The sequence below is a fragment of the Neopelma chrysocephalum genome, unplaced genomic scaffold (assembly GCF_003984885.1).
Source record: "Neopelma chrysocephalum unplaced genomic scaffold, ASM398488v2 Primary Assembly neopelma1_24, whole genome shotgun sequence".
NCBI lineage: Eukaryota > Metazoa > Chordata > Aves > Passeriformes > Pipridae > Neopelma > Neopelma chrysocephalum.
The window spans coordinates 46459974-46483675 of NW_020897693.1; the positions used below are offsets into that span (position 1 = coordinate 46459974).

Genomic DNA, 23702 nt, shown 5'->3' on the forward strand with positions numbered 1-23702 from the left:
TTTATGCCTTACATTTGTACAGATGCCATCACTTTACTGTGGTTGTTTTCTCAAGCATTACACTTTACTGTTTGCCGATGATATTTAAGCAATAAAATTCTGTATGTGATCTCTGCATCCTAAAGAAATCCATCAAATCTATCAGACCTTCTATAATATGAAATGCTTCATTCAGATAAGGGTTTGGGGTTTTGTCTATGACTGCTGAAACTTGTTTTAAGTTGTAGTTCTCATTTCCTTACAAATTAATTTAATTTTCCTTGAAACATTTACAACAGCTCTTTAATTGCATATAATGTCAGAACATATGTCCTGGGTTGTTCAGTCAAGTCATTGTTATTATTATTACCTAATAATATTATATCTGCACCAACAAGGCACTTGGCTGAAGGTATATGTGTTTGGGTACATTCAGTTTTGTTTTTAAGTGCACAGGATTAAGCAACTGTGAAAAGATAACTGTTGGCAGATGATCTTTACAGAAATGGCCAACAGCTTTCACAAAAAGAAATCTAAATACATTGTCAACAGAGACACTAAACTCTGATCTATGAAATATTTTAACCAGCATTAATTGTGGGGTGGGGTGAGGACCAGGAGACCCGAAACTGAACTTCAGGTTCTGGACCATGACCACTCACACATTACCCAGGACATCAGTTTAATTTTTCTTTAAATTTAATCAGCAAGTTGCAGAGATATTAAGAAATAATTTTCTCCTGTATTTCAACTTTCAATCTCTTGGCTTTTGTTATACTGCCATGAAACGTTCTCCAACTGTCAGTGACTATGGAGCACCTGGATTTTTAATGTCAGGATTGCAACTGGCTTTCCTAATTCACATACTCTTAGCATAACCTAAGTAATAGAAACAAGAATGCTTCATATCCCAGCTTAATCCTGACCTCATTTTTTATATAAAAACTATGTCTGAGGTTGAGTTTGACTTCAGACAATAAGGGTTGTGAAAAATACCCTGCTGAACGAGCTAGTTGAGGTGGTAAAAGTGCTACAGTAGATGTAGCAACACTGATACTAGCAAAAATGAGACACAATTTGTCTCACTTGAAGAATTACAATAAATACAAGTGCAAAAAAATCCCCATCTAAACCAGTCTAGGACACATTTGTTCCTGTTTATCTATATAACCTCTTTAGAGTTTCTTACAGAAAGGTGAATACTAGGAACAGAAAAGGCCTTGATGCTGGTCCTTGTCCTGAAGGTCAAAGCCAAAATGAGCAGTCAGACCAGCAGGGAGACTGGTCTGCAGCAAATCCTTAGAGATCCTGTAATTTATGCTGTCAGTTACCTACTAGGCACCGGTTGCCATAGCTATAGCTCCTCAGCCCCTCTGTACTGCAGTAACACAATATTTAAGTCACAAAGGCATGAAAACTACAGAGATTTGTAGAGATAAACAGCCAAGCTTTTGGTTGTTTTGGCCAGTTCATGCTACTTGATATTAAAACAAATATTTTTTTAAAAAATCATAGACAAAAAAGAACTTTTGTTTTGCAAATGTTTTGGATCAAGGATGAAACCTGTGTGCCATTTTCTTCCAGGCACATAATTATTTTTCCAGTGCATACAAACCACCCTTTCTAAGGAAAAAGAGATCAATACTTCACAAAAAAGCAAGACTTTCAGAGACATTAAGAACTTAACACCTAATACCATCTTGTTTTGGCTGCAGGCTTTTATCTGACAATTTTTCAAATCATATTGTTCCGCAATATAAAAACAAAACAACTCCCCAAATGATAAGACTGTAAATTACAGGTTTGAATGGCTTGAATTCTAATGCAATAATTGTAATGTGCCTGGTGAAACCGTTAATTAAAAATGTTAAAACGCTGTTCAAACCAAACAAATTCTCTAGATATTTTTGGCTATTTTACTAGCACTGACATTTCCTCTGACAGAACTGCAGTAACCTACATAAGCATTCAGTTTCTTAAGTCCAAAACATTACATTACTCATTTCATAGCATCAAGCAATTTGTATTATCAAGTACTAAATTAGTTGTTTTAGTTATAATAAACTATTATACAAGTTACTCTTCTTTGCTTAGACTCCCTATTTTGGAAAATATTTTGAAGCAGCGATAAAACTTATTAATGTAGCATAGATTCTTATGAAAACACTAAGTAACCTCATATTCACGGATCAATTCTAATGTTATACCATGTGTTTTAATTCTTTTTATCCCCTAAAACAGAAAATACCATGAAACTTGCCATGGCTACTAAGGAGATGCTAGAGCTCAGAAGATAAATAATGCTGGGCTAGCTTATGCTGGAAGAACTAACAGCAACATAAAAGCTAGAGCACAATCCCTAAATACATTATTAATGATGTTTTCTTCTCCAATCAGCAGATGGACACTGAACAGCTCAAGTGACTGGTAATGGGATACACAGCTTTTCATCTCAAAGTATCTGCTTCAGGTCTGCCTCATGTGGATTATGACAGTTACTGTTTGACAGGTATTCAATAGCCAAAATGTAATAACCAGTCCCAGTCTAGCTTTTCCTGTGCAATCTGGTTAACAAAGCTGGCATGTTGTTTTCAAACTCAGGGCTGAGTAGGCCAGGAGACTGGATTATCCTTTTAGGTCTAAAGGTTCAGTCCTTCAAAACAAATTTGAAATCCTGGTGCAAACGGGACAATGGACTTAGTGGTCACTTTCCATTAGTGTCCATCAGGTGTTTTTTCAATGACTAAATTAATTTTTAAACACATAAACCAAAAAAAAAAATTAGAAGAAAATCAACCTGAGATGAATGGAAAAAAAGTTAGTGTAATGAGACAGACTACTGTTTACATAAAGCTTGACATGAAGGACATGATGTATTCCTTCTTTTACATGCACAAGGCACAAGAATTTTTAGTATGGATACAAACTTTCAGTATGCATGCAAAATATCTGTATTGTCCAAAAAGAATTAGTGAATTGATAAAAATCAACTGATTGTAACTCCCTTTTGCAGGAAGCCTGGCAGCTGCTTTTCTCAACAAAACTTACCATGAGCTTTGAATTTTTTGTAGGTTTTTTTCATGTTTACCCAACACACCAATCACACATGTTTTCACTGAATCCAACCAAAATTAGGAGTATTTCAAACCAGACCCAAAGGCTGCCTACATCACCTGGAATCTGATAGCAAAATTAGTCATAATGTAGAAGAACTACTCCTGTGAAAAGAAAATTTCCATCAGGGTATATTTGGAGTAAGCCTAACAATAGCCATCTCAGACATAATTAATCAGTAAATTTCAAACATAAGGTCAGTATCATATGAAAGCTTTTTTATGAGAATATTTTTGAAAATGTATCAGATATGAAAGGGAATTATACATGTAAAAGCGCTGCAGACATCTAGTAGCAGGTCATATGTTGAGTCTGAATTGTTAAAAATACAACTGTGTTACCTCCTTGACATCCATGGACATTATCTTCAAGTTTTATCTTCTCTCAGCTCAGTGCAGAACATGAAGACAGATGCTAAAGACAGCTCTCCGATAGGATTAAATTCTTTAGGTTAAAGATGGCTGAACACGTAATTTAAATCTGGATCTCTGTTCATCTACACAAATCCATTACAATCATACTTCAATGGAATGATTGAAACTCAGTTTGTATTTAAAGTTACTTGTTACCACCATTATTAGAATCGCAGCCCAGATTGCCTTCTTCCTTATTCTAGGCACTGTAGAGACAAATTGCAGTCAAGGTAGACTAGAGAGATAAAAATGTGAAATAGAAACAGAAACATAGAGATTAACTTGCCAAAATCACACTGCAAATCAATGGTCGCATTAAGAATAGAATCCAGATCATTCAAGCCCCAGTCCTTTGCTGAGCTCACAGAGTGTTCCCTTGGGCTTTTTCTAAGACATCTTTATTAGCCATCAGTGTTTACCAGTAGTAATTAAAGTTAGACCATAAAAAGATCTTTTAAACACAAAGCATCTGAACTTACCATCTCTCTGTAATGTTTACAGAATAATCAAAAGTTGACTAAGAGGCTCCTGAATATACCTGCTGTACCATGTATATTCAAGGCTCACTCAGGCCTACATGAGCCTGTTGGGCCAGCGGGATACAGTGAACAGCACGCACAGGAATGCAAGGGTCAGCATCAAGTGATGAACTTTATCTCTTCAGGCCAAATTACACTGACCTATACACAGCTGAGCAGCCTGGAAATGCACAGTCAAAGGTTGAACACACTCATCTGAGTGACTAGCAAGCCTTTCCATCTCTTAAGAAATATATACCTAGTAAATTTTACTTTTTAATTGCTCAGCTTTTGATCATTTTCCTCTCAACTCTGGCTTCAAGCCCACAACTTATGCATATAGCTAATTTAGCATTTCACTGAATAATCCTATATATGAAGAATACTGTTTAGGAAGTACATAGCAAAACCAGATTTTACTGTGAAAAGGACATTTCCTTACCAGTATTTCATGTATAGTGCTATAATACTTCAGTCTTCAATTAAAACCTCTAGTTGGTTCCATAATATAGGTAAATTTAAAAAAACAAACTCTTAAAATATTAGCTATTAGTTCATCTAGTTTCTGACATTTTAGATAAATACTAAAATGCCTTCACATATTTAGTAGAACTAAAATTCAAATCCAACTTACTACAGTCAGAAAAAATCTAATTAACTTGGGGTGATGAGTAGGATTTCTATATAAATGTATGTAAAGAAATCTTTATTTATGTATCTTACATACCTTATCTTGTTTCTGTACACATTTTGTTTACCTTACTGCCATTATCCCCTTTACATATAAGAAAGAAGCTTTAAATGTAAAGTACCATGAGAATTATGAACAGGCACTTACCAATCTGCTTCTTTTATATGCTAATAACAGGGATTTTTCATTTCAATTTCTTTTGAAAAGCAGGTAACTTTCAAATGAATGCTAATTCTTTCTCTGAAACAAAAATAAAGGAGTCCATAAAGAAATCTGGGCATTTAATCTATAAATTAGAAAACACAATATAGAAAATGAACTACCTTGGTAGCCCCAGTGAAGGGAAAAATAGATCTCACAATTGAGAATGGAGAATAGATCTCACAATTCTTGAATCAATGTCACATGTATAGGGAGACTTCTCTAAACAGCCAACAAATGTATGAATTGAGATCTTCTGACAAAGTTGAAAAGAAACATGTAGGATTGCAATAAAAACAAGAGCAGATACACACAGCATGCTGGAGACAGGAGCTGGTTTGTGAGATTAAACTCTATAAGAACAGTTGTGGTCAATCAGCTCTGCTGACATCAACATACATGCCATTTTCACAGACAGCAAAAAACTGTGGACAGTAAGAAAAGAGCATAAAGTTAAAACACCCATGAACCTCTGTAAAGGGAATGTATCATGTATAAAGATTATGTGTTATGCTTCTATGGAATGCATGCAGGCAAAAAATCTGTGTCAAAGGCCTTGTTTTTTGGCATCTTAGTAATTGTCCATACATATTGTTTTCTGTCAGTACTTTTATTCCCCTGCCTGGTGTTCAAAAGACATTCTAGTGTACCTAAGAAATGATGATAAAATGTAAATACAACTCACAACTGTGCAAAATTTCTAAAATAAATACTGAACACAAGATGCAAACAAATTTAAGCCTAGGGCAAAATCTGTACAGGCATACCAGATAGACAGAACACACCATGATACAAATACAGATGGAAGAGAAATCTGCAGTTACGTTGCCCTAACACCTCCTATTGTAAGGTTCTAGTTTGAAATGCTTATAAACTTTGCCAATGTTTAATTGCTGCATCTAAATACTTTCAGAGTACCTGATTTTTTTAAACCTTCAGTAAAAATGGAGCTGACACCTTCTAAAATGTGACTAAGCAAAAATATTCTGGTTTGCCAAAGTGGACAAATTCTTATAACACTTATAGTGAAACACTGAATTTAGAATGATGAACTCCTGAGTACAAGAGAGACATGGAGCTCCTGGAGTAAGACCAGTAGAGAGCTACAAAGATGATTTAGGGACTGGAGCACCTCTGTCACAAGGAAAGGCTGAGGGAGCTGGGCCTGTTCAGTCTTAAGAAGAGACAAATGAGAGGGGACTTCATCAATATGTACAAATATTCAAAGGGAAGGTGTCAGCAGGATGGAGCCGGGCTCTTTTCAGTGATAGGACAACAGGACAAGAAGCAGCAGGCAGACACTGACACGCAGGAAGTTCCACCAGAACATGAGGAAGAACTTCTTTACTGTGCAGTGACCGAGCACTGGAACAGATAGACCAGAGACGGTGTGGAATCTCCTTCACTGGAGATATCCAAGAACCATTTGAACGCAATTCTGTGCCATGTGCTCTGGGATGACCCTGGGTGAGCAGGGAGGTTGGACCAGATGATCCACTGTAGTACCTACCTTCCAGCCTGACCCATTCTGTGATTCTGTGACTCGGGAGTTTTGCCATCCAGTAGAATCTACAGCTGAATTACAGACCGAGGCTTCCAACATAGCACATAAGGAGATTTTGACTACACCTATACTATCAGGTTGAATCATCACCTGTTTGGTTCCAAAGTCCTCTTTATTAGCATTCAGTCTGTGCACATGCTTGATTATTCCTGGAATACCCTCTGAAGCAAAATAACAAGGTTTCCTCTTAGACAAAATCTAGAAGCCATTCAGTAGCTAGATAGCTCTAGGAAATGGTTTGAGTACAAAGTCTCTCTGCACTTGATCCAATCCTCCAACATCATCCTTGCAAGCCTTTTGCCTGGCATGACCCCATAACACGTCTCTCTGATAACATGGTTCAGTAGCAGATAAGTGGTGCGCCGCAAGCACTTCTCCTTTTATCTTGGGCAAACAAAATAGGGTTTTCTTATTAAAGAACCTTTCAAAATTGTTCAGATGTCTCATATGAAAACATAGACTTTAAAGTGCTAAGAGAGAGTCAGTGTGGCAGAGGACTCTATCACAGCTTTTGAAGATAAAGGACCCTGACTACCAAAACAGACGTGGTAGGACAGCTTGATGCTGAGGGGTTTCACTGTAGCCCCAGGCAACGATATTTAAAAACAAGTTTCACCCATCTTAAAGTACACAGTAAGAAATGGCCTGATCACAGGATGTGAGCACAGCAGAGGAGCGATATTAGTGCTGTGCATGCAGAAAGGCTGTGGAAAGGCCTGCAGAAGCCTACAAGATTCCTGCAAACCCTGCACAGTGTAACAGCAGGCAGCCTGCCCTAGGGGGAGCAAGCCAAAAGCTCTGTAGATGGAAGCTGCTCCTCACATTCTGTCAAGGAAGCACGGATTGCTCCCGAAAATCAGAAATGCAGCGTATTCATCAGCTGAGAAGATGGACACTTCCGAGCATACATAGAAGCAGCCCCTCATGTGTCCACAAACTCATGGTACTTGCAGGGTTAAGTCCTGAGTGTGCCTTCTGAGTGTGTCTTTCAACTCTTCCCACACTGAGATAAAAATATACAGCTATATTAGCTATGACAAATCCTTAAAAAGCCAGAAAAAAAATATGAAGTGTTGAAAGAGAAAATCTTGTACGGCATCAACAGGAGGTACAATTAATTGGATCTCTTCGTTCATTCTATAAATATCAACTTAAGTATGATAAAAATGAAAATGTAGGAGTCTTAGCTGCAGTCACCTTTATGTTACTAGTCTCACTCATCTGATACAAAATTAATCTTCCCTTTTATATCATGTGGGAAGAAGGAATCCTAGTACATGTATGGGAGCATTGTACTTAGCACAGCAAAATCCCGGAATGAACAAAGACTGCTAAAAATTGCATCAAAATACACCATAAGAATACTCAATTTGGATATGAAAAAGAGAAGAATTACCAAAAATAAACATGTCCCTTCTACCCTCTAAATGCTAGGCACAGCCAATAAATGTTAAACAGATTATTATATAATATTTTCAAGTATCTCTTAACTCATTACGAATGCAAAAAATAAACCCACAAAAATAATGAAAATGTGACAGCAGACATCCTGGTTCATATATGTTACCAACAAAGTTGCACCTCTCTGAGTTTATTCTCACAGAAAGATTCTACTGCATGACATGCAGCAAAGTCTTGCTTTTATGATCCTTTTATTTGCTTCACTGAGACAGAAGAACACCAAGCGATTTGTACAACGTGTTTTAATGTTACTATTTTTGTAATTCCCATCTCTGGAATTTGGGTACCAGCACACAAATGCAGGCACTTCTCATAGGAATTGGCATTCTGGATAAGACAAATGGTTCATCCGGCTTAATAGCCTGTCTATTACTTTGATCATCATCTGAATTCCCACATGTAGGTCATTTTAATACTTAATAACCACTGTGCAAACTGTGGCCACAAGCAGATAAAAATGTTTTAACTGTCATTAGATAATATTAGATATTTTTGTTATATATAATTTGTCCAGGATATTACTGAACCTCAGTAGTGAGGCCTGCCATGTAGTTTAACCCCAGTAGGCAGCTAAGCACCACACAGCTGCTCACTCACTTATCTCCAGTGGGACGGGGGTGAGAATCAGCAGGGTAAAAGTGTGAAATTTCATAGGTTGAGAAAAAGACTGTTTAATAATTAAAAAAAAGAGAGAGAGAATAAAAAAGAAATATGCAAAAAAACCCCAAACAATTGCTCATCACCAGCCAACTGATGCCCAGTCAGTCCCCAAGCAATGACAACCCCCGCCAACCTCCCCATCCCTCCATCCAGCCTTACTGCTGAGCAAGACAACATACAGTATGGAATATCCCTTGGGTCAGCAGGGGTCAGCTGTCCCAGCTGTGTCCCCTCTCAATCTCTTGTGCATCCCCAGCCTCCTTACTGGTGTGAGGAACAGAAAAGGCCTTGAGGTTGTGTAATCACTGCTCAGCCATAACAAAACCATTCTTATGTTAGTAACAGTGTTTTCATCCCAAATCCAAAGCACAGCTAGCCCCATTAGAAGCTACTGTGAAGAAGTGTAACTCTATCCCAGCTAAAACCAGTACAATGCCTTAGTAACATGCTGCATGAGTTTTCCATACTCATTATTTATGTTTTTTCACATTTATTTTAAAACTAAGTTGGCCCAAACAGAAATCCAGAATCCACGTGTTAATTAACATGGACAATGGTTACTGGCATACAATAGCAGACCAATTACCAGCCATATGTAACAGCATTTCCAAGTGGTCCAGGAGCTCTATTTAAGCTCTGGCCTGTGCATCCAAACCTGGCCCACTTTGTCTGAGCTGTATCTATATGCAGCCCTATCTCTTTCCAGCATGGCTTACTGACTGAACTTCCTAAGTGGATCTCAGGTGTACATTGCAGGTACACCATTCTTTCTGGCCCTGGTCTCCTGGATGAACCATAAATCTATGTTATAATAGTTCTCTCTCTGGGCTTGTCTCCTTGAACCTCAGATCTGTGTTATAGGAAGTCTTGTCTCCATTTTGGTCTTTGGTCTCCTGTTTTTCCTTAGTGGATTTCTTGGATGGGCCGCTGACTTTTTACCTTGCCTTGTCTCAGACTGGTGACTATCACTATCCTGACCCCACTGGGATGGTACCCTGGCCAGTGAGGACCTTGTCTTTGCTGTAGCCATGTTCTTTTCCGAGCTCTTTCTCTCTCATGGAACAACTCTTGCTGCTCCCCAATAGAAGATAAGCAAGGTGGCTTCTGGTTTTTTCAATAAGCCTCTGGGAGCTTAATGAAAAGGGTGTGTAACATGAGTTTCACTACTTACCTGAAGGAAAGAGAGTCATGATTTTATTTTTTTTTTAAGTGAAAAATCTCCTAGCAAATCTTTTCTATAATGCTATCATTGCCTAAATAATTGATAATGTTGTTCACTACATTCAAATGAAATCTTATCAATTTTTTTAAACATAAGAGGCAAGGAAGAGAGTGAAATGAATTAAGACCAGACAAAACTCAAAGAAATCTATATTTCAATGTAATAATTCCATGGTCATTGAAAATTCATAAAGTTGAGATTTAGATAGCATAATTAAATATCTATGAGTATTATGAAAAATTTTTTACCAGCCCAAACTTTACAAAAGTATGCATCAGTATTACAGCTAGAGGGTATCCAATACTACACATACATATGACTAATTATGGTTCTGAATGTGCACCTCTAGTTCTGTGTTAAGTGATGCCAATAATTGCCATTTGTAACCATGTGGTCACACATAGAGCTAAAATATCATGCTACCTACATGCATGAAGCTCCAAATTTGACCCGCTACTCATTACCTCAAAAGAGTCTGACTTTTATACAGCTTTGACTAAATTGTTTTGCAACCTTTACAACACTGCAGATTGTGACAGCAGGGCATCCAACACTAATGGGTTTTAAAAGAGTTGAGAATTAAAGCCATACAGTTTAGATTGAGAACAGCACAAGAATTATTTAATGTAATTCAGGGTAAGCAGAATGAATCCATGCTACTGGAGAAAGTTCCTGAAAGATGTTTAAGCATTTTTTGGAAGTTGAACATACTGGTTTTGCAGCTTTTGATGCTAGGCTGCATAGAAGCAGAGTCTATTACAGGTACTGATGAATTAGTTTATTCCCTCAGTTAGTTCCTTCAGACATAGTCTGGCAAACACTTGCTCCTGACAGGAAAGTTACCTTAAATAGTAGTTTGACCTGCACAAGCACGAAAAAAAATTTGTTTAAATTTCAAGCCATCTATTCCAGCCTTCTTACTGGCAGTTGTGCTTCCATTTTCAATTCTCTCTTTACATCTGACACAGAGCCCCAGAAAGCAAGAGATCTGCTTCAGTCAATGAAGAGATGTTTGGAGAAACAGCCTGACAATGTTTGACAACTATGTATAATGATGACAGTTCATTGGCTTCTCAAACCTTGTCCACAAGTGCAGTTGCATAGTTTCAGTTGAGCCAAATTAACAGCTTCCTAGCAAAAGGTCTCATTGTCTCCTGTCTCACAGCTCAGTTAGTTTTCTGCCATTTTAACAAGCTGAACTGGCATACCACCCAATTAAACTAGAGACAGTGCATGGGAAGCAGTAAAGTCATACAGCTGGGGATGGAAGATGTTATCCATCACAGTGACAGTGATCTGTTCAATAAACTCAGGCCAGAGTATGACAACAAAACAAATGAAAAGCACACAAACAAAAAAGAATATCCAATACTTCTGGAAAAGACTAACTATGTAAATATTCCCCTTTCATTGGCACCCTGGACACTTGGCCCAGTTTCAAGCTATTAAATATTATCCAGGTGTTTTACACAATACTTGACATTATTTGGTGATTTAACTTTTGCAAGTTTAGACAATTTAATCACTACAGCAAAAAATGCAAATTGGAATCTATGCTGTATGCATTAGTTTTTGACATTTTAATTACAGAGATAGGTCTGAATCTGTTCTCATTTTTGAAAACACCTAGTTTGCATGAAACATTCAGAAGTTAATGCAAATATTAATACAGCCATATTCACACTCATATTACATCACCTTATTTACATAGTTAATCCTGCTCTGTAGCAGAATAATTAGGCCCACAGTGACATACCATTGTAGTAAAAATAAGATTTTATCATGTAAGTCACTTGACTTATTCTCATGTTTTATGAAGACACTGGAGCATACAGATGGAACTATTTTTCTTGTAAACCTCCTCCACCCACTGACTATTTCATCTAATACAGCAGGCCTTGAAAAACACAATTGCTTTCTGTTACTGGTGAATTGGACTCTGCAGCAAGTGCAGTGAGGGGGAGTCAAGTTTTCACAAGAGTTTCTACATCTGTGGTCACAAAGAAAACCTCCTAAATGTTAACTGAGTCAGCACCATCTTTTGAACCTGTATTCAGTCCGACGTATTGATTCAAGGTTTCCCAACTAACTGCAAAATAAGGACAGATAATTTTTGCTGATGCTATTCGGAAGCACTTGGTAACATCGAGTTTTTCCATTATTTGGAAAAACTATGAGCACTAGCAAGCACAAAGGAGGCCAAGAGCCAATGAGAAACTCATTAAGCTGCTTAAACCGATCTAAATCTAGGCTGTTGAGGTCACATCCCGCCCCCGCCACATATTTCCACCCCCCTCCTTCAGCCAATGCTAGTGTTTACAGAAGCAGGTGGTGGTGTGCCAGCTCAAGGCAAAAAAAAAAAAAAAAGGCAAAAAACAAACCAAACCAAAATCAAACCAATATATTGCTTTGAGAGGACAGTTTTCAACCTGATCAATTCTGTGAACAGGTTTAAGGAGCTGCACAGTACCAGCATCAGGGCAGAGGAGGGAGATAGGAGCACAACAGCTGGGAATTAAGAGTAGTTTAAGCTTCTATGAAACTGAAACCTAACAAAAAACTGGAAGCTCTTGAGTTTATTCTTAGCTGTCCAAACCCTTTCACACACTGATCAAACTCCAGACTACAGATGGAGGTAGATTTCTTTTCTTTATTGTCGCTTAATATGTCCAAAATCCATTTATTCTGCTGGTGAGAAATCTCATTTATTAGTAGTAACTCATTCATGACTGGCTATTAACAGAGGCACAATAGTGATAACTGCACTGCATTTATAAACCCTCAAACCAGAGAAGATTAAGGAAAGGATAAGAGGCAGACATAATTTGTTTTCCTGCACTTAAGAAGCAGGAAAGGAAGAGGGCTGATGTAAGAGGAAGCAGCTCTCCATAGTGAGTAGACTTCTTTGCAGTGCCTGGAAAAAGGAAAGTTTCTTTGTCCTTTTTGCCACAGCAAAAGCGGTGTTCAAATACAATGGATACAAGCTGATGTTAGAGACCATCCCTTCAGACACAAGTGGTTATTAGAAATCCCACTTCCCAAAAAGGAGAGCATAGCTGTTTGCTCGTGCTGGCTTTGATACTTACAGGTTGGGTAAGGAAGGAGATTAATTTCACTTTTATGCTGTATTTATTAAGCTGTAATTTTTCTATCCTTTAGCAGTACAGCACAATTAGAATTTAACAAGTATGTCTCACCTAAATTTTAAATGCTTTATGTCCTGGCATTATTATGAGTATTAAGGTCCCCCGCACTTTTTACTCAACTAACAGTAATTTGGGGCTTAATCTGGCAGTGTGAGAAATACAGTTTGTAGATTTTCCAGATGAAGTATCTGCACATTTCTTTTAGCCAAGATCGTTCTGATTTTTTTGTATTCTGCCTTTGAGAGATTAAAAAGCGATTTGTTAATTGATAATTTAAAAAATTATCTCTGGTACAGGCGGGCACCGTGAAAACATACAGACACCTGCACCCAAGCTTTTAAAAGGTAACGAGGAATAAAGATACTGTCAGGAAACCAGGCTGCAACTTTGCAAAGCTCACCTTTTCCTCATGCATCACACACTGCAAGCGTGCTCTGAAGTCCTCAAACTGATGATAGGCACATTGGGTTTGTACCAGAGGGCCAGCGTGAGTCGGGTATGCCCTACGTTGGGTTTTTTGGGGTTTTTTTTTCCTTAACATTTCCGCTCTCCAGTGACAGGCGCCCGGAGCCCCTCACTACCCAGAGCGGCTCAGGGCGGGGGGGGTGCAGCGATCGCTCCCTTCCCATGGGCTGAGGAAGAGCCTACCGGAGGCTCGGGGCGCTGAGGACAATTCATCTCGCCCCGCTGTCCCCGCTCAGCCCGCGGGGCCACCCGGAGACGTGGCCGGAGCCCGGGAAGACCCGCCGGGATCACCTCGATCCCAGCGGGAGCGCCTCCGACCCGCCGGGGTTCGAGGGGGGGCCGGGCGGGGGCGCCCTCAGCCCCGCCCGCATGGGTGACGCGGCGCGAGGCGCGGCCCACGTGACGTGCGCAGCCAATGGGCGGGCGCGACCGGTCCCCGCGGGCGGGGGAGGAAGGGGGGGGGGCGCGAGGCCGCCGCGGAGCGGGGGAGCGGCAGCGGCAGCGCGGGGCGGGCGCGGCGCGGGGCCGAGCGGGGCCGGCGGGGGCTGCGCCTCCGCGGACATGCCGAATAAAAACAAGAAGGAGAAAGTGAGTCGGGGCGGGGGGCCACGGCGGGGAGGAGGAGGGGGGGCTGAGCCCCGCGGGGAGGCTGTGGGGCGCAGGCCCCGCGGGGAAGAGGAGGAGGGGCCTGGGGCGGGGGGCGGCAGAGGCGAGCGGAGCGCGGCTCCCGCTCCCCGGTGCGCGGCAGAGCCAGGCGAGGGGTACCCTCCTCCCTCACCGCCGTGTGCCGGTCCCCGCCTTCCTCCCAGAGCCGGGCGCTGGGGAAGGGGCAGCTCCCGGCGGGGCCTAGGCCGGGGGTGCCGAGGCGGGGTCCCGGTGTCGCCTCAGTGGGGGTGGCCGCGGGTTCGGCGTGCGGGGGAGTGCGGGAGGGAGGGGATGAGAAACGTGTCCTGCTCAGCCGCGGCTGGCGGAGGCTGAGCGGGGAGAGGAGGTCTCGCTGGGGTGGGCCCGGGGGTGTTGGGGAGCGGGAAGGGGTGTTTTCCAGGCAGGGTTGCGTGGGGGGTCTTTCCTTGCGGCTGCTCGCCCGCACCCCGTCCCGGGAAGTTTGGCTGCTGCGTAGCTCAGGCTGCGGTGGGAGTTGTGCTTGGGGGATCTCCTTAAGTATCCCAGGAGCGCTAATCGCCTCTCGGGAGTCTTTCAGCTCCTTTTCCTGACAATAGGAGAGGATCTTTGGCCCCACTTCGCCTCAGGCTCTACCGGCGCTCCCGGGAGGGATTTGTCTGGCGGCCACGAGAGGGGCTTGCACGAGTAATGATGGCAGAAAACTTGTAAATCCAGCAGGAAGTTAGCTGGATCGCACTCTGTTTTGTGTGAGAGGCAATTAGCCATGTGAGTGGAAGTCAGAGACAGCGAAGTGTGCTGTCTGCCTCATCCAGCTGCCGGCCCTCCCGACCGCTCCTGTTTGGTGGATCCTGTTTGTCTTTTAGTTTGTCAACATCGCTTTAAAATTAGATGTGGGGAAGTTGGGTGTTGTGGGGTTTTTTTTCCCAATATCCTTCGCACCTTTGACGTTAAAAACATTGAAACTTTCCTTCACTTTTCTGAGAGTAACAAATGTCAAAAGTAGTATGCTGCAGGTGAAGGATGCGAGTTAAGTAGGATGCTGTGAGGGAGAAAATTGAGTTGTGGGCCTACTTCTAATATGAGACTTTCTAGTCCCTAGAACAGACAAAATAATGAAGTGTAAAATGTGTGCTATACTCGTGCTGATTTCAAAGCTAAACTAAATATAAATATTTCTGAAGCTATAAACTGAAGAGAGCAAGTTCATAGACATGGTTCAAATCGCTTGCATTCTTGGTCTCTGCCTGCTCACCTGTGTGAAAACTTATCTTTATGGGTGAATTTTGAGGCATAAATAAAACTCCAAAGCCTTTCTACAGATAAAAATGTTTAAGGCAGCTTTGTAGAGACTGATAGTTCAGTATTAAGATCTTCCAATAAAACAGCATCATTTTCATTCTGTCAATTTTATTACTTTTAGTGAGTGTCTTGACTTGAAAATCTATCTAGATCTCCTTTTCAGAAAAACTGAGACTGCAAACTTTTTTTTTTTTAAGGAACCTACAAAATCAGTCAAGGGTGGAAAAAGTGGCAAAGATGGACAAGATAACCAAGACCATGAGGTAAATATTATTAAAATATGTGGAATTTTTCCATGCTAATTTGTCATGACTTTTAAAGAGTGCTTTAAGTTTTTCTAGATTGTTATAATTTTGACGTGATAGGTGGTTTTGAGGGAAAATGATTGTGGAACAACTGCCCCGGTATTTGACAAGATAAGAGAAGATGCTTTTAAGGAAGTCAATTTCATTTAGAGTAAATAAATATTTGCTTGCTACAATCTTAAATGCTCATCTGTTTCCTTTTTTGGTCATGATATCTGCATCTGTCTTATTTTCTAGTGTTATTGTGAGAGTTTGGGCTTGTCTTGCAGTTGCTCACTGTAGTTTTTATCATTCTCTGTAATTCCCAGAGGTCCCTTCTCTCAAACTGTCGATGTTGGCATGTCAGTTAAGTGTCAGTAGCCTGTTATATTGTCAGGAGACCTTAGGCTTAATCACAGGCTGCCAGCTGTTTTGTTGTGTGGTTTCTTTTTATAGGTATACGATGGAGTGATCCATTTTTGACTGATTATTCTGTTGTAGATGCTGATTTTTTCCTTCTGCATTGCTCTCTGTTTTGTCCACCAGCAAGGCACAGCAACTGGAAAGGGGTCGATGAAATCATTATTCACTCCCTTTCCCACATTAATCCAGAAACTCAGAATTAGTAGTTCTGCTGCATTTGGAATCCACCGTTCAGGTGGATTTCTTGAAATTTTCTTTAAAATGTTCATGCTAGCTTGAATGTAAAACGCTGTACTGAAAAGCTTATGTACTTCAGCCTCTAAACTATGTCTTGATGTCAACAGATAATGTTTGAGAACAAAATACTCATCCAGCTTTACCGTTTTTCCCGCTCAGAAATGACTGTTAGGGATAGGTGGGTGGGAATATTTGTTATATGCTTTCTGATGCATTTCAGTGAGTTCTCATTTGTATGTTGAGCAGAAAGATTCGTGCTACTGTCATAAATTAATAAGATCATTAAAACTTGTAAACTACAGGTAAAAGTATTTTGGCAAATTTCGGTAAGAGTGATTGAGTTTTGGTGGAGGGAACGTCGGTGCTAGAAGGGATCTTACCTACTATGGAAGCTCATAGAATGAAATGGGAAATATATCAGTGTAGATGTTTATAATAGTATATTGTCATATGTTCTGCCTTTACAGTGTATTGCTGTGATGTTAAAAAGAGTGTCACTTCTTGACCATAATTTTAATTCCTGTGCAGTTGTAAGGATCATCCTTATCAGCATCTTTGCTAGACATTTGTTGACTACTTATTTTCTCAAGCTTCTGAATGAGAAGTTGCTGAGACCAAGACTGATTTTCTTATTCCTTCTTGGTACTTCAGGATAGAGTATAAAGCTCCCATAGTTAATAAGCGAAGAACTTTAAATGTTAGCTGAAAGTGTATATGTGGGTTTGTTTGACATTTCTTTCTGTGTTTGCAGATCTGGCTTTTTATTTTTTAAACTTGAAATGTGAGAGAGATGAGTCTCAATAGGAGCATATGTTTCAGTGTTCATCCACTGTTTCTTTTGTCCTTCTGGGTAGAATTCCCAATGACCAGTACAGTTTACTTGTCTGTGATACTTGATCATATGTGAATAGGGGTAGAATGGGAAAGGAACCGGGAATGTGACTGGCACATGTAGTACATTTGTAATTCCCAGCGGACATTAGTCTCCATACAATTCTGAACACCTCAGTGCTTGACTCATTAACTTAATTAATAGAGTAATTGCACACAAATAGTAATGTAGACTTTGCATTCTAACGTGGCTGACTGTAATCATGATGTATGTTAGCTGGGGCTTATATGAGCATAAAGGAAGCTATTTGTTAACATAGTGAAGATTAGTAAATATAGAAATAATCTGGAGCACACTCTAATACATTTTTACATTTCTTTATTCTTTAAAGAAGATTTTCTTCTGTTTCCTTGCACATATGTTAAAACATAGCTTTTTAGAAATCCTCTTCTAGAGTATGAGTAGGTTTGGAATTATGCTGGTTCGTTTCAGCTTTTTGTTTCTCAAAATGCATTTGATGCATATGCATTTGATGCAAATGAATTTAATGCAAATGGCAGATTGTAAAGACTAGAAACCGTCTGCTATTCAAAGAACAGGGACAACACAAGCAGCAACATCCCACAAATACTTTATTTATAGACACTTTTATAGCACTTAACAAAATTCATGATGCCTTGAACTTCTATAGATAAAAAAGTACAACAGATCTTAATATTTACAAAAATGAACACGTGTTTTTCCTGTCTTGCAGTCAGGGAAATGAGATTTCAGTTGATTGAAGCTGTAGAGCAAGTTTGAAAAGGGGTTGAAGTGATTCCTGTTATGCCAGGTCAGAATGCTCATGTTGAAGGAGGGTGAAAATGACTTAAACTGAGGGTTCTTGCGTTGGCTGTGCCTTGGTTACTTGATGTAATACTAAGAAAGCCTTGCAACATGTGAAGCATGTTGCATGGACCTCTCTTCTTATTTGCTGTGTGGACAGCAGTTAATGCTCAAGGGGAGAGATTCAGAAACAGTAAATGTGTGGTCTTCCATTCTGGTATACTTTTCTTTAAGCCAGTATGTGGTTTAGAAGGTTGCTTAACTGGGTGTTGTGTAAAATTGATTTCATATTATAATGATGTAATTGACTTTTTTAATACTGTTATATTTAGATATTTCCCCCCCACCAAACCCTGCTTAATCTCCCCTAGATGGGAAGACCTCTGTTACGTCGATTGTCCTTCTCTGTTTCCATCCTCTGTTCTCTTTTTTTGTGACAGAAATACCAGAAATGCACTTGCCTCGTGGATAAGCTTTGGTGTAGAGTTCTGTTTTGTCACAGGAGTGTGGAAGTCTCCTTTTGAGTTAAGGCAGAAGTAACTTATGGACTGTCTAATTTCTTTAGAAAGAGATGGCTTGGTAATAGTTAATGATTGTTGAGAAACATCACCTTTTTCTATCTCTAGCAAAAAAATTACACATAATAATTCAAGGGCAGTACTTTAGCAGTGGTTTTCAAATACTGCCATGGGGGAAGGAAGTTAAAATTTGAACCCTATATACTCTTAGTTCTGTAGGAAGGTGTGTGCTAAATCTTGCACTTTTCACCAGTCACTGAAATGGTCCAGGAGCACTTGGACAACTAATTCGCTGCTGTGAGTCCTCTGGGGGATGGAAGGGCCAGGAGTAGCTGGTAACCTTTCCTACAGGACAACAGTAGGTGACTGGGAGTGATGGCATCTTCTAAGTCTGGCTGGACTGGCTTTAGAAGGTGTGAAACTTCTAATTTTAAAATTGTATTAATTTAGCTTCTGAGTAGTCTGTAGAAGGGAAAGAGTATTTTTGTTGTTTAAGAAAGTATCAGCTTGTTGACTTTCAACAAATGAGAACAGGAATCTTAACTTGTTCTTAGGCCGTGCAGAGCAGCAAACGGAAGACTAATGTGGTTTTGAGGAGCATATGTGTGTTTGTGTATTCTCATTGTTTCCATGTGCTGCTCTGGTTGCCTCTTTCTACTTTAAAGGTATTTTGTTGTGGTTTTTTTAATACAGACAAATCAAAATGTAATAAAATACACAAAAGCCATTGGGCTTTTTTCTTGCTGTGCAAGAAATAGCTTGATTTATTGGCAACATGTGTTGCTCATGTTGGACTGTAATCACTATTGAAACCAATTTTTAAAAAATTCTGTCCTGCCACTGTCTCACAGCCATCATTTTTCAGCAGGTGTACTAAACATTGTTAATAGCTTCCAGTGCAGCAATTTTGTCAGGCTTTGTTTTCAGAGGTTTTTCTTCCCTGCTTTTTGGAGCCCTTTTTATTTAAAAGTTAATTTCTTAAGCTATTCAACATAATGGTAATTTTTTTTGGTAATAAAATTACCAAAAAATTACAGAAATCTCTCTTTAATGGGCCATCTTCAAAATACTTCAGCGGAAGTAAGGATTTTCATCTTTCTGAAAGAACCTTGAGAGGTGTCTATTCAGTCTTCCATCATCAACTTTCTGATATTAGCCAGCACATGGTAGGGAAAGACTATCAGTATTCTTGGTACTACTTTTACTGATCCTGATTCCATGAGCACTTATGATTGTCACTTTCCTTAAAAATAAGAAACTACAAAAGGGATGGTGAAGCAGTGTCAATGGTTTTGCAGAAGATCATATGTAGAAATATCCTCATATTTAAAGGAAAACAATTAATAGACAAAAGCAATAAATTCAGCATTTCTGTGTTAACAGGTTTCTGTGATCAGCAGCAGCAAGCTATTTAGAAAGTTGACTCAATATCTTCTATATACTATTGTTTATTTTTCTCATGTTTACTGTTTGTGTTTTTCATTGTGGTGCTATTTACCCTGAGAAACAAGTGTATCTGATCTTGAAGATGTTGCATGGAGGCTGTTATGCAGTGTCCAGCTTGTGGCTAGATTTTTCTACTTCAGAATTTTTTAAGTTATACTTGAAAGTCTTGGCACAAGTAAGTACTAATTAGGCAGCTCATTAGGGACCACAGCAGAGGAGCTTGAGGTTTGGGGATTGGAGAGGGGAAGAATACCTTTCCAAAAGTTCTGGCATTGTTTTATATTAGAACTACTCCTAGATAATTTCTGGCAATACCTTCTTGTCACAGATACATATTTATTACCATTTATATAAAGCATCCATCATTTAGCTCTTTTCAATTACTGTTTTTCATTCAGAGAATCATGGAATGGTTTGGGTTGGAAGGGAGCTTAAAGATCATCTAGTTCCAACACCCCTGCCATGGCCGGACACCTTCCGCTGGACCAGGTTGCTCAAAGCCCCATCCAGTCTGGCCTTGAACACTGCCAGGGATGGGCATCCACAACTTCTCTGGGCAACCCATTCCAGTGTCTCACCACCCTTGCAGTCAAGAACTTCCTGATATTTAATCTAAACCTACTCTCAGTTTAAAGCCATTCCTCCTTGTTTGGTCACTACATGCTCTTGTAAAACATCTCTGTATTATCTTTTTTATAGGCTCCCTTCAGGTACTGGAAGGCTGCAATTAGATCACCCCAAACCCTTCTCTTCTCCGGGCTGAACAAACCCAATTCTCTCATCCTTTCCTCATAGGAGAGGTGCTCCATCCCTCTCATCATCTTGGTGGCCTCCTCTGGGCTTGCTCCAACAGGTCCATGTCCTTCCTGTGCTGAGGGCTCCAGAGCTGGATGCAGCACTCCAGGTGGGGTCTCACCAGAGCAGAGTAGAGGATCAGAATCACCTCCCTTGACCTGCTGCCCACACTGCTTTTGATTCAGCCCAGGATACAATTGGCTTTCTGGGCTGTGAGTGCACGTGGCCAGCTCACATCAGCTCTCACCCACCAGAACCCCCCACTCCTTCTTGGCAGGGCTCCTCTCAATCTGTTCATCCCCCAGTCTGAGTTGATAACTGGAGTTGCCCCAACCCCGATGCAGCACTTGGTCTTGCTAAACCTCATGAGATTCTTGTCAAGCTTGTCCAGGTTCCTCTGGATGGCATCCTGCCCTTCAGATGTGTCAACCTTACACCAGTTGGGTATTCTCTGTCACTCAGTGGCACAGCATTTTTTGATACATTGCATTCAACATCTTTGAGGTGTACTTGTTCTTCCTAGAAGCTGGTGTCCTTTACTGAGAGATATATTTAGCATAGACTGGATTTATATCTTTTAATTAATGCCTGAAGTTAAGTATTAATTTATTTATAGCTTAAAACAGCGTATTAAGGGTTTTGATAGTACTCCCTACACACCCTCAGTTTGAGTTATATAGCTATCTAGATCAGGAATGGCTGATAGCCTGTAATAAAGCATCCCCAAACCGCCAAGTTTTCAGTGGATCAAATCGTTGCTCTGTGTTTGTCTGGTGTATTCATCACTTACCAATCCTGGCTGAACCCTCGCTGTTTCTTCAGTGTGTGTTCAGTAGAATGCCCCAGCTGGACTGACAGGAAGAATAGCCAGTGCTGTCATGAGTCAGTCCCATCCAGTAGATAAAGCTGACTGGAAAACTGGTGGTCTTTCACTTGGAAGGAAAGATACTCACATTATGAAATAAAATTGAAATTTTGAACAAGTAATCCTCTCAAGTTTGAATCACAGAAGGATTATAATTGGACAGCACTAGACCTTCTGTTATGTGAAGCTTTCTGGGTATATTGTTGTGGAATTTCACTTCTAACATTAGCAAAACAGGACTTAAAACCAAAACTGCATATGAAGTTGGGATGGATTGTCTCTTGTATCAGTTACATAGCTGATGGGAAATAAAGTCTGTGGGCTTTGGAGTGGGTTTGTTTGGTTTTCAACTGATGTACCAACTTCTTGAAAAAATTAATTTCAAAACTAATTTTTGGTCACGGCTTGCAGTTCTGATTTTCTGTCCTAGAGAGATTATTTTAATGGGTTGATATAACTATTAAAAAATACTTAAATGTAGCAAGTGAATACACCCTTAGTACTAAGTGAGGTGCTGTTTGCTGACTAGAAAGATGCACTATGTGTTACTCTTAAAGCCTCTATGCAACTTTTTGTTTGTCTTTAACTCCTGTAATTTCCTATTTCCAGTTTTTATTGACATATTGCCTTTTGGTGTTGGAAACTGGAATTTCCTTCTGTGTTCAAAGCAAACGCACCTCAATACTGACTAGTGGAGGAGGGTACCTTAACAGTGCTTGTTATGTAACTTTAATGTTATGCTTTTAAAATTAATGGAAATATTAAAATGTACCAAACACTGCTGCATACAAGTATTTTGTTACCTAAAATGAGATGCTTCTGAAAACAGCATCCTATGCCCTTCTACTTCTTATACAAGGCTGACAACTACTTGTGTAACATATGAGGTGTGAGGACCGTGTGTGGTTTGTTTTAGTACTTGCTATCCTCTGCTTTCCAGTCATGCTTTCAAACGCTCTGAATCCTTCCTGAGTAGAAGCACAGCAATGAAGGCAAAGGCTATTCTAATCAAAAGCAGCAAAGTAACTTTTAAAAATAGATATCAGCATTTTGTAAACTGAAAGCATCCTTTTCATCCTTTTTTTCAAATTATTTCTTTTAAGTTTTTTTGTAGGAGTAAAGGCCTACCACTTCTTAGAGAGGACTCAGGTGTACATTAATGCTTGTGTAATACAGAATTATTAATGTAGCTATCCCAAAGAGAATACAAATAGTAAGAAAAACCAGGTAACTGTTGAATCCACCCATATGTTCAGACTTTAAAAACATTATATCTTGTATTTCCTCCCTCCCCCCCCATTTCATTTGAAGCCAGAATAGATTCGTAATTCTAGAAGTGGGATGATAGGTTTTGGTTATTTTTGTTTGTGTGTTGTTCCTCCACAACAGGCTTTCAGGGCCATTGGAAAAAAAAATTAAAAAATAACAACCTAGGAAAAAAAACCTGGCCTATTCTAGAATGTACTTTTTAAAGGATTAGAAGATGACTGCTAAATATTATAATTTGCTATACCTTTAAAGTGACTTTTCTGTACTTCCTCATCACTGCTTAATTTAGCAGTCTGAAATACTGACAAGTAAGCTTTTGCAATGACATGTAAAATAAAAGCATGATGTGAGCCAAAGATAAAATGATTTCGTATAACAGTTCTGTAGAAGTGGTTAAGGTTGTTATTCATAGAATGAGAATGGTTTGAGTTGGAAGGGACCTTAAAGATCATCCAGTTGCAGCTCTCCTGCCATGGGCAGGGACACCTTCCACTGGATCTGGTTACTTGTCATGGGCTGTAACTCTCTTAGCTCTCTCAAATAGCATCTAATACAAATACCAAATTGGTGGGCAGGAGGCAAAGGAAAAAAATATTTCAGTATGAGTGTGTGAAGTGAGAAGCTTCTATGAATGGATCAGGGAGCACAAGAATAGACATCAGTGGTAAAGCCACACATGCAGGAGCCTTAGCTTATCAGTAGCTTTATATAATTAACATTTACAGTAGGGTACAGGAGTTGGTGACTAAAGTGAAAGAATGTGTGTTTTCCTTCAAATATGGGAGCCTTTTATATATATGTATGTGTGCATAGATGTGTGTGTGTGTATATATATATATATAAAAAGAAGC

The 23702-nt window shown here is 39.7% G+C and overlaps 1 protein-coding gene and 1 long non-coding RNA gene across 2 annotated transcripts in view; one reads left to right on the forward strand and one right to left on the reverse strand.

The window, feature by feature from the left end:
• Positions 1-3315: 3315 nt before the first annotated feature.
• Positions 3316-13752, reverse strand: LOC113963141. The gene is made up of 3 exons (XR_003532654.1): positions 13370-13752; positions 4863-4955; positions 3316-3712 (listed from the first exon to the last, which is right to left on the reverse strand). It is a non-coding gene; the product is annotated as an uncharacterized LOC113963141 (long non-coding RNA).
• Positions 13753-13944: 192 nt separating this feature from the next.
• PPP2R5C (protein phosphatase 2 regulatory subunit B'gamma) overlaps positions 13945-23702 on the forward strand; it is a 79678-nt gene continuing 69920 nt past the window's right edge. Inside the window, exons 1-2 of the mRNA XM_027673986.1 lie at positions 13945-14022; positions 15555-15620. Of these exons, the coding sequence (XP_027529787.1) occupies positions 13996-14022; positions 15555-15620 (93 nt within the window). The 5' untranslated portion in view covers positions 13945-13995. The remainder of the gene's footprint in view (positions 14023-15554; positions 15621-23702) is intronic.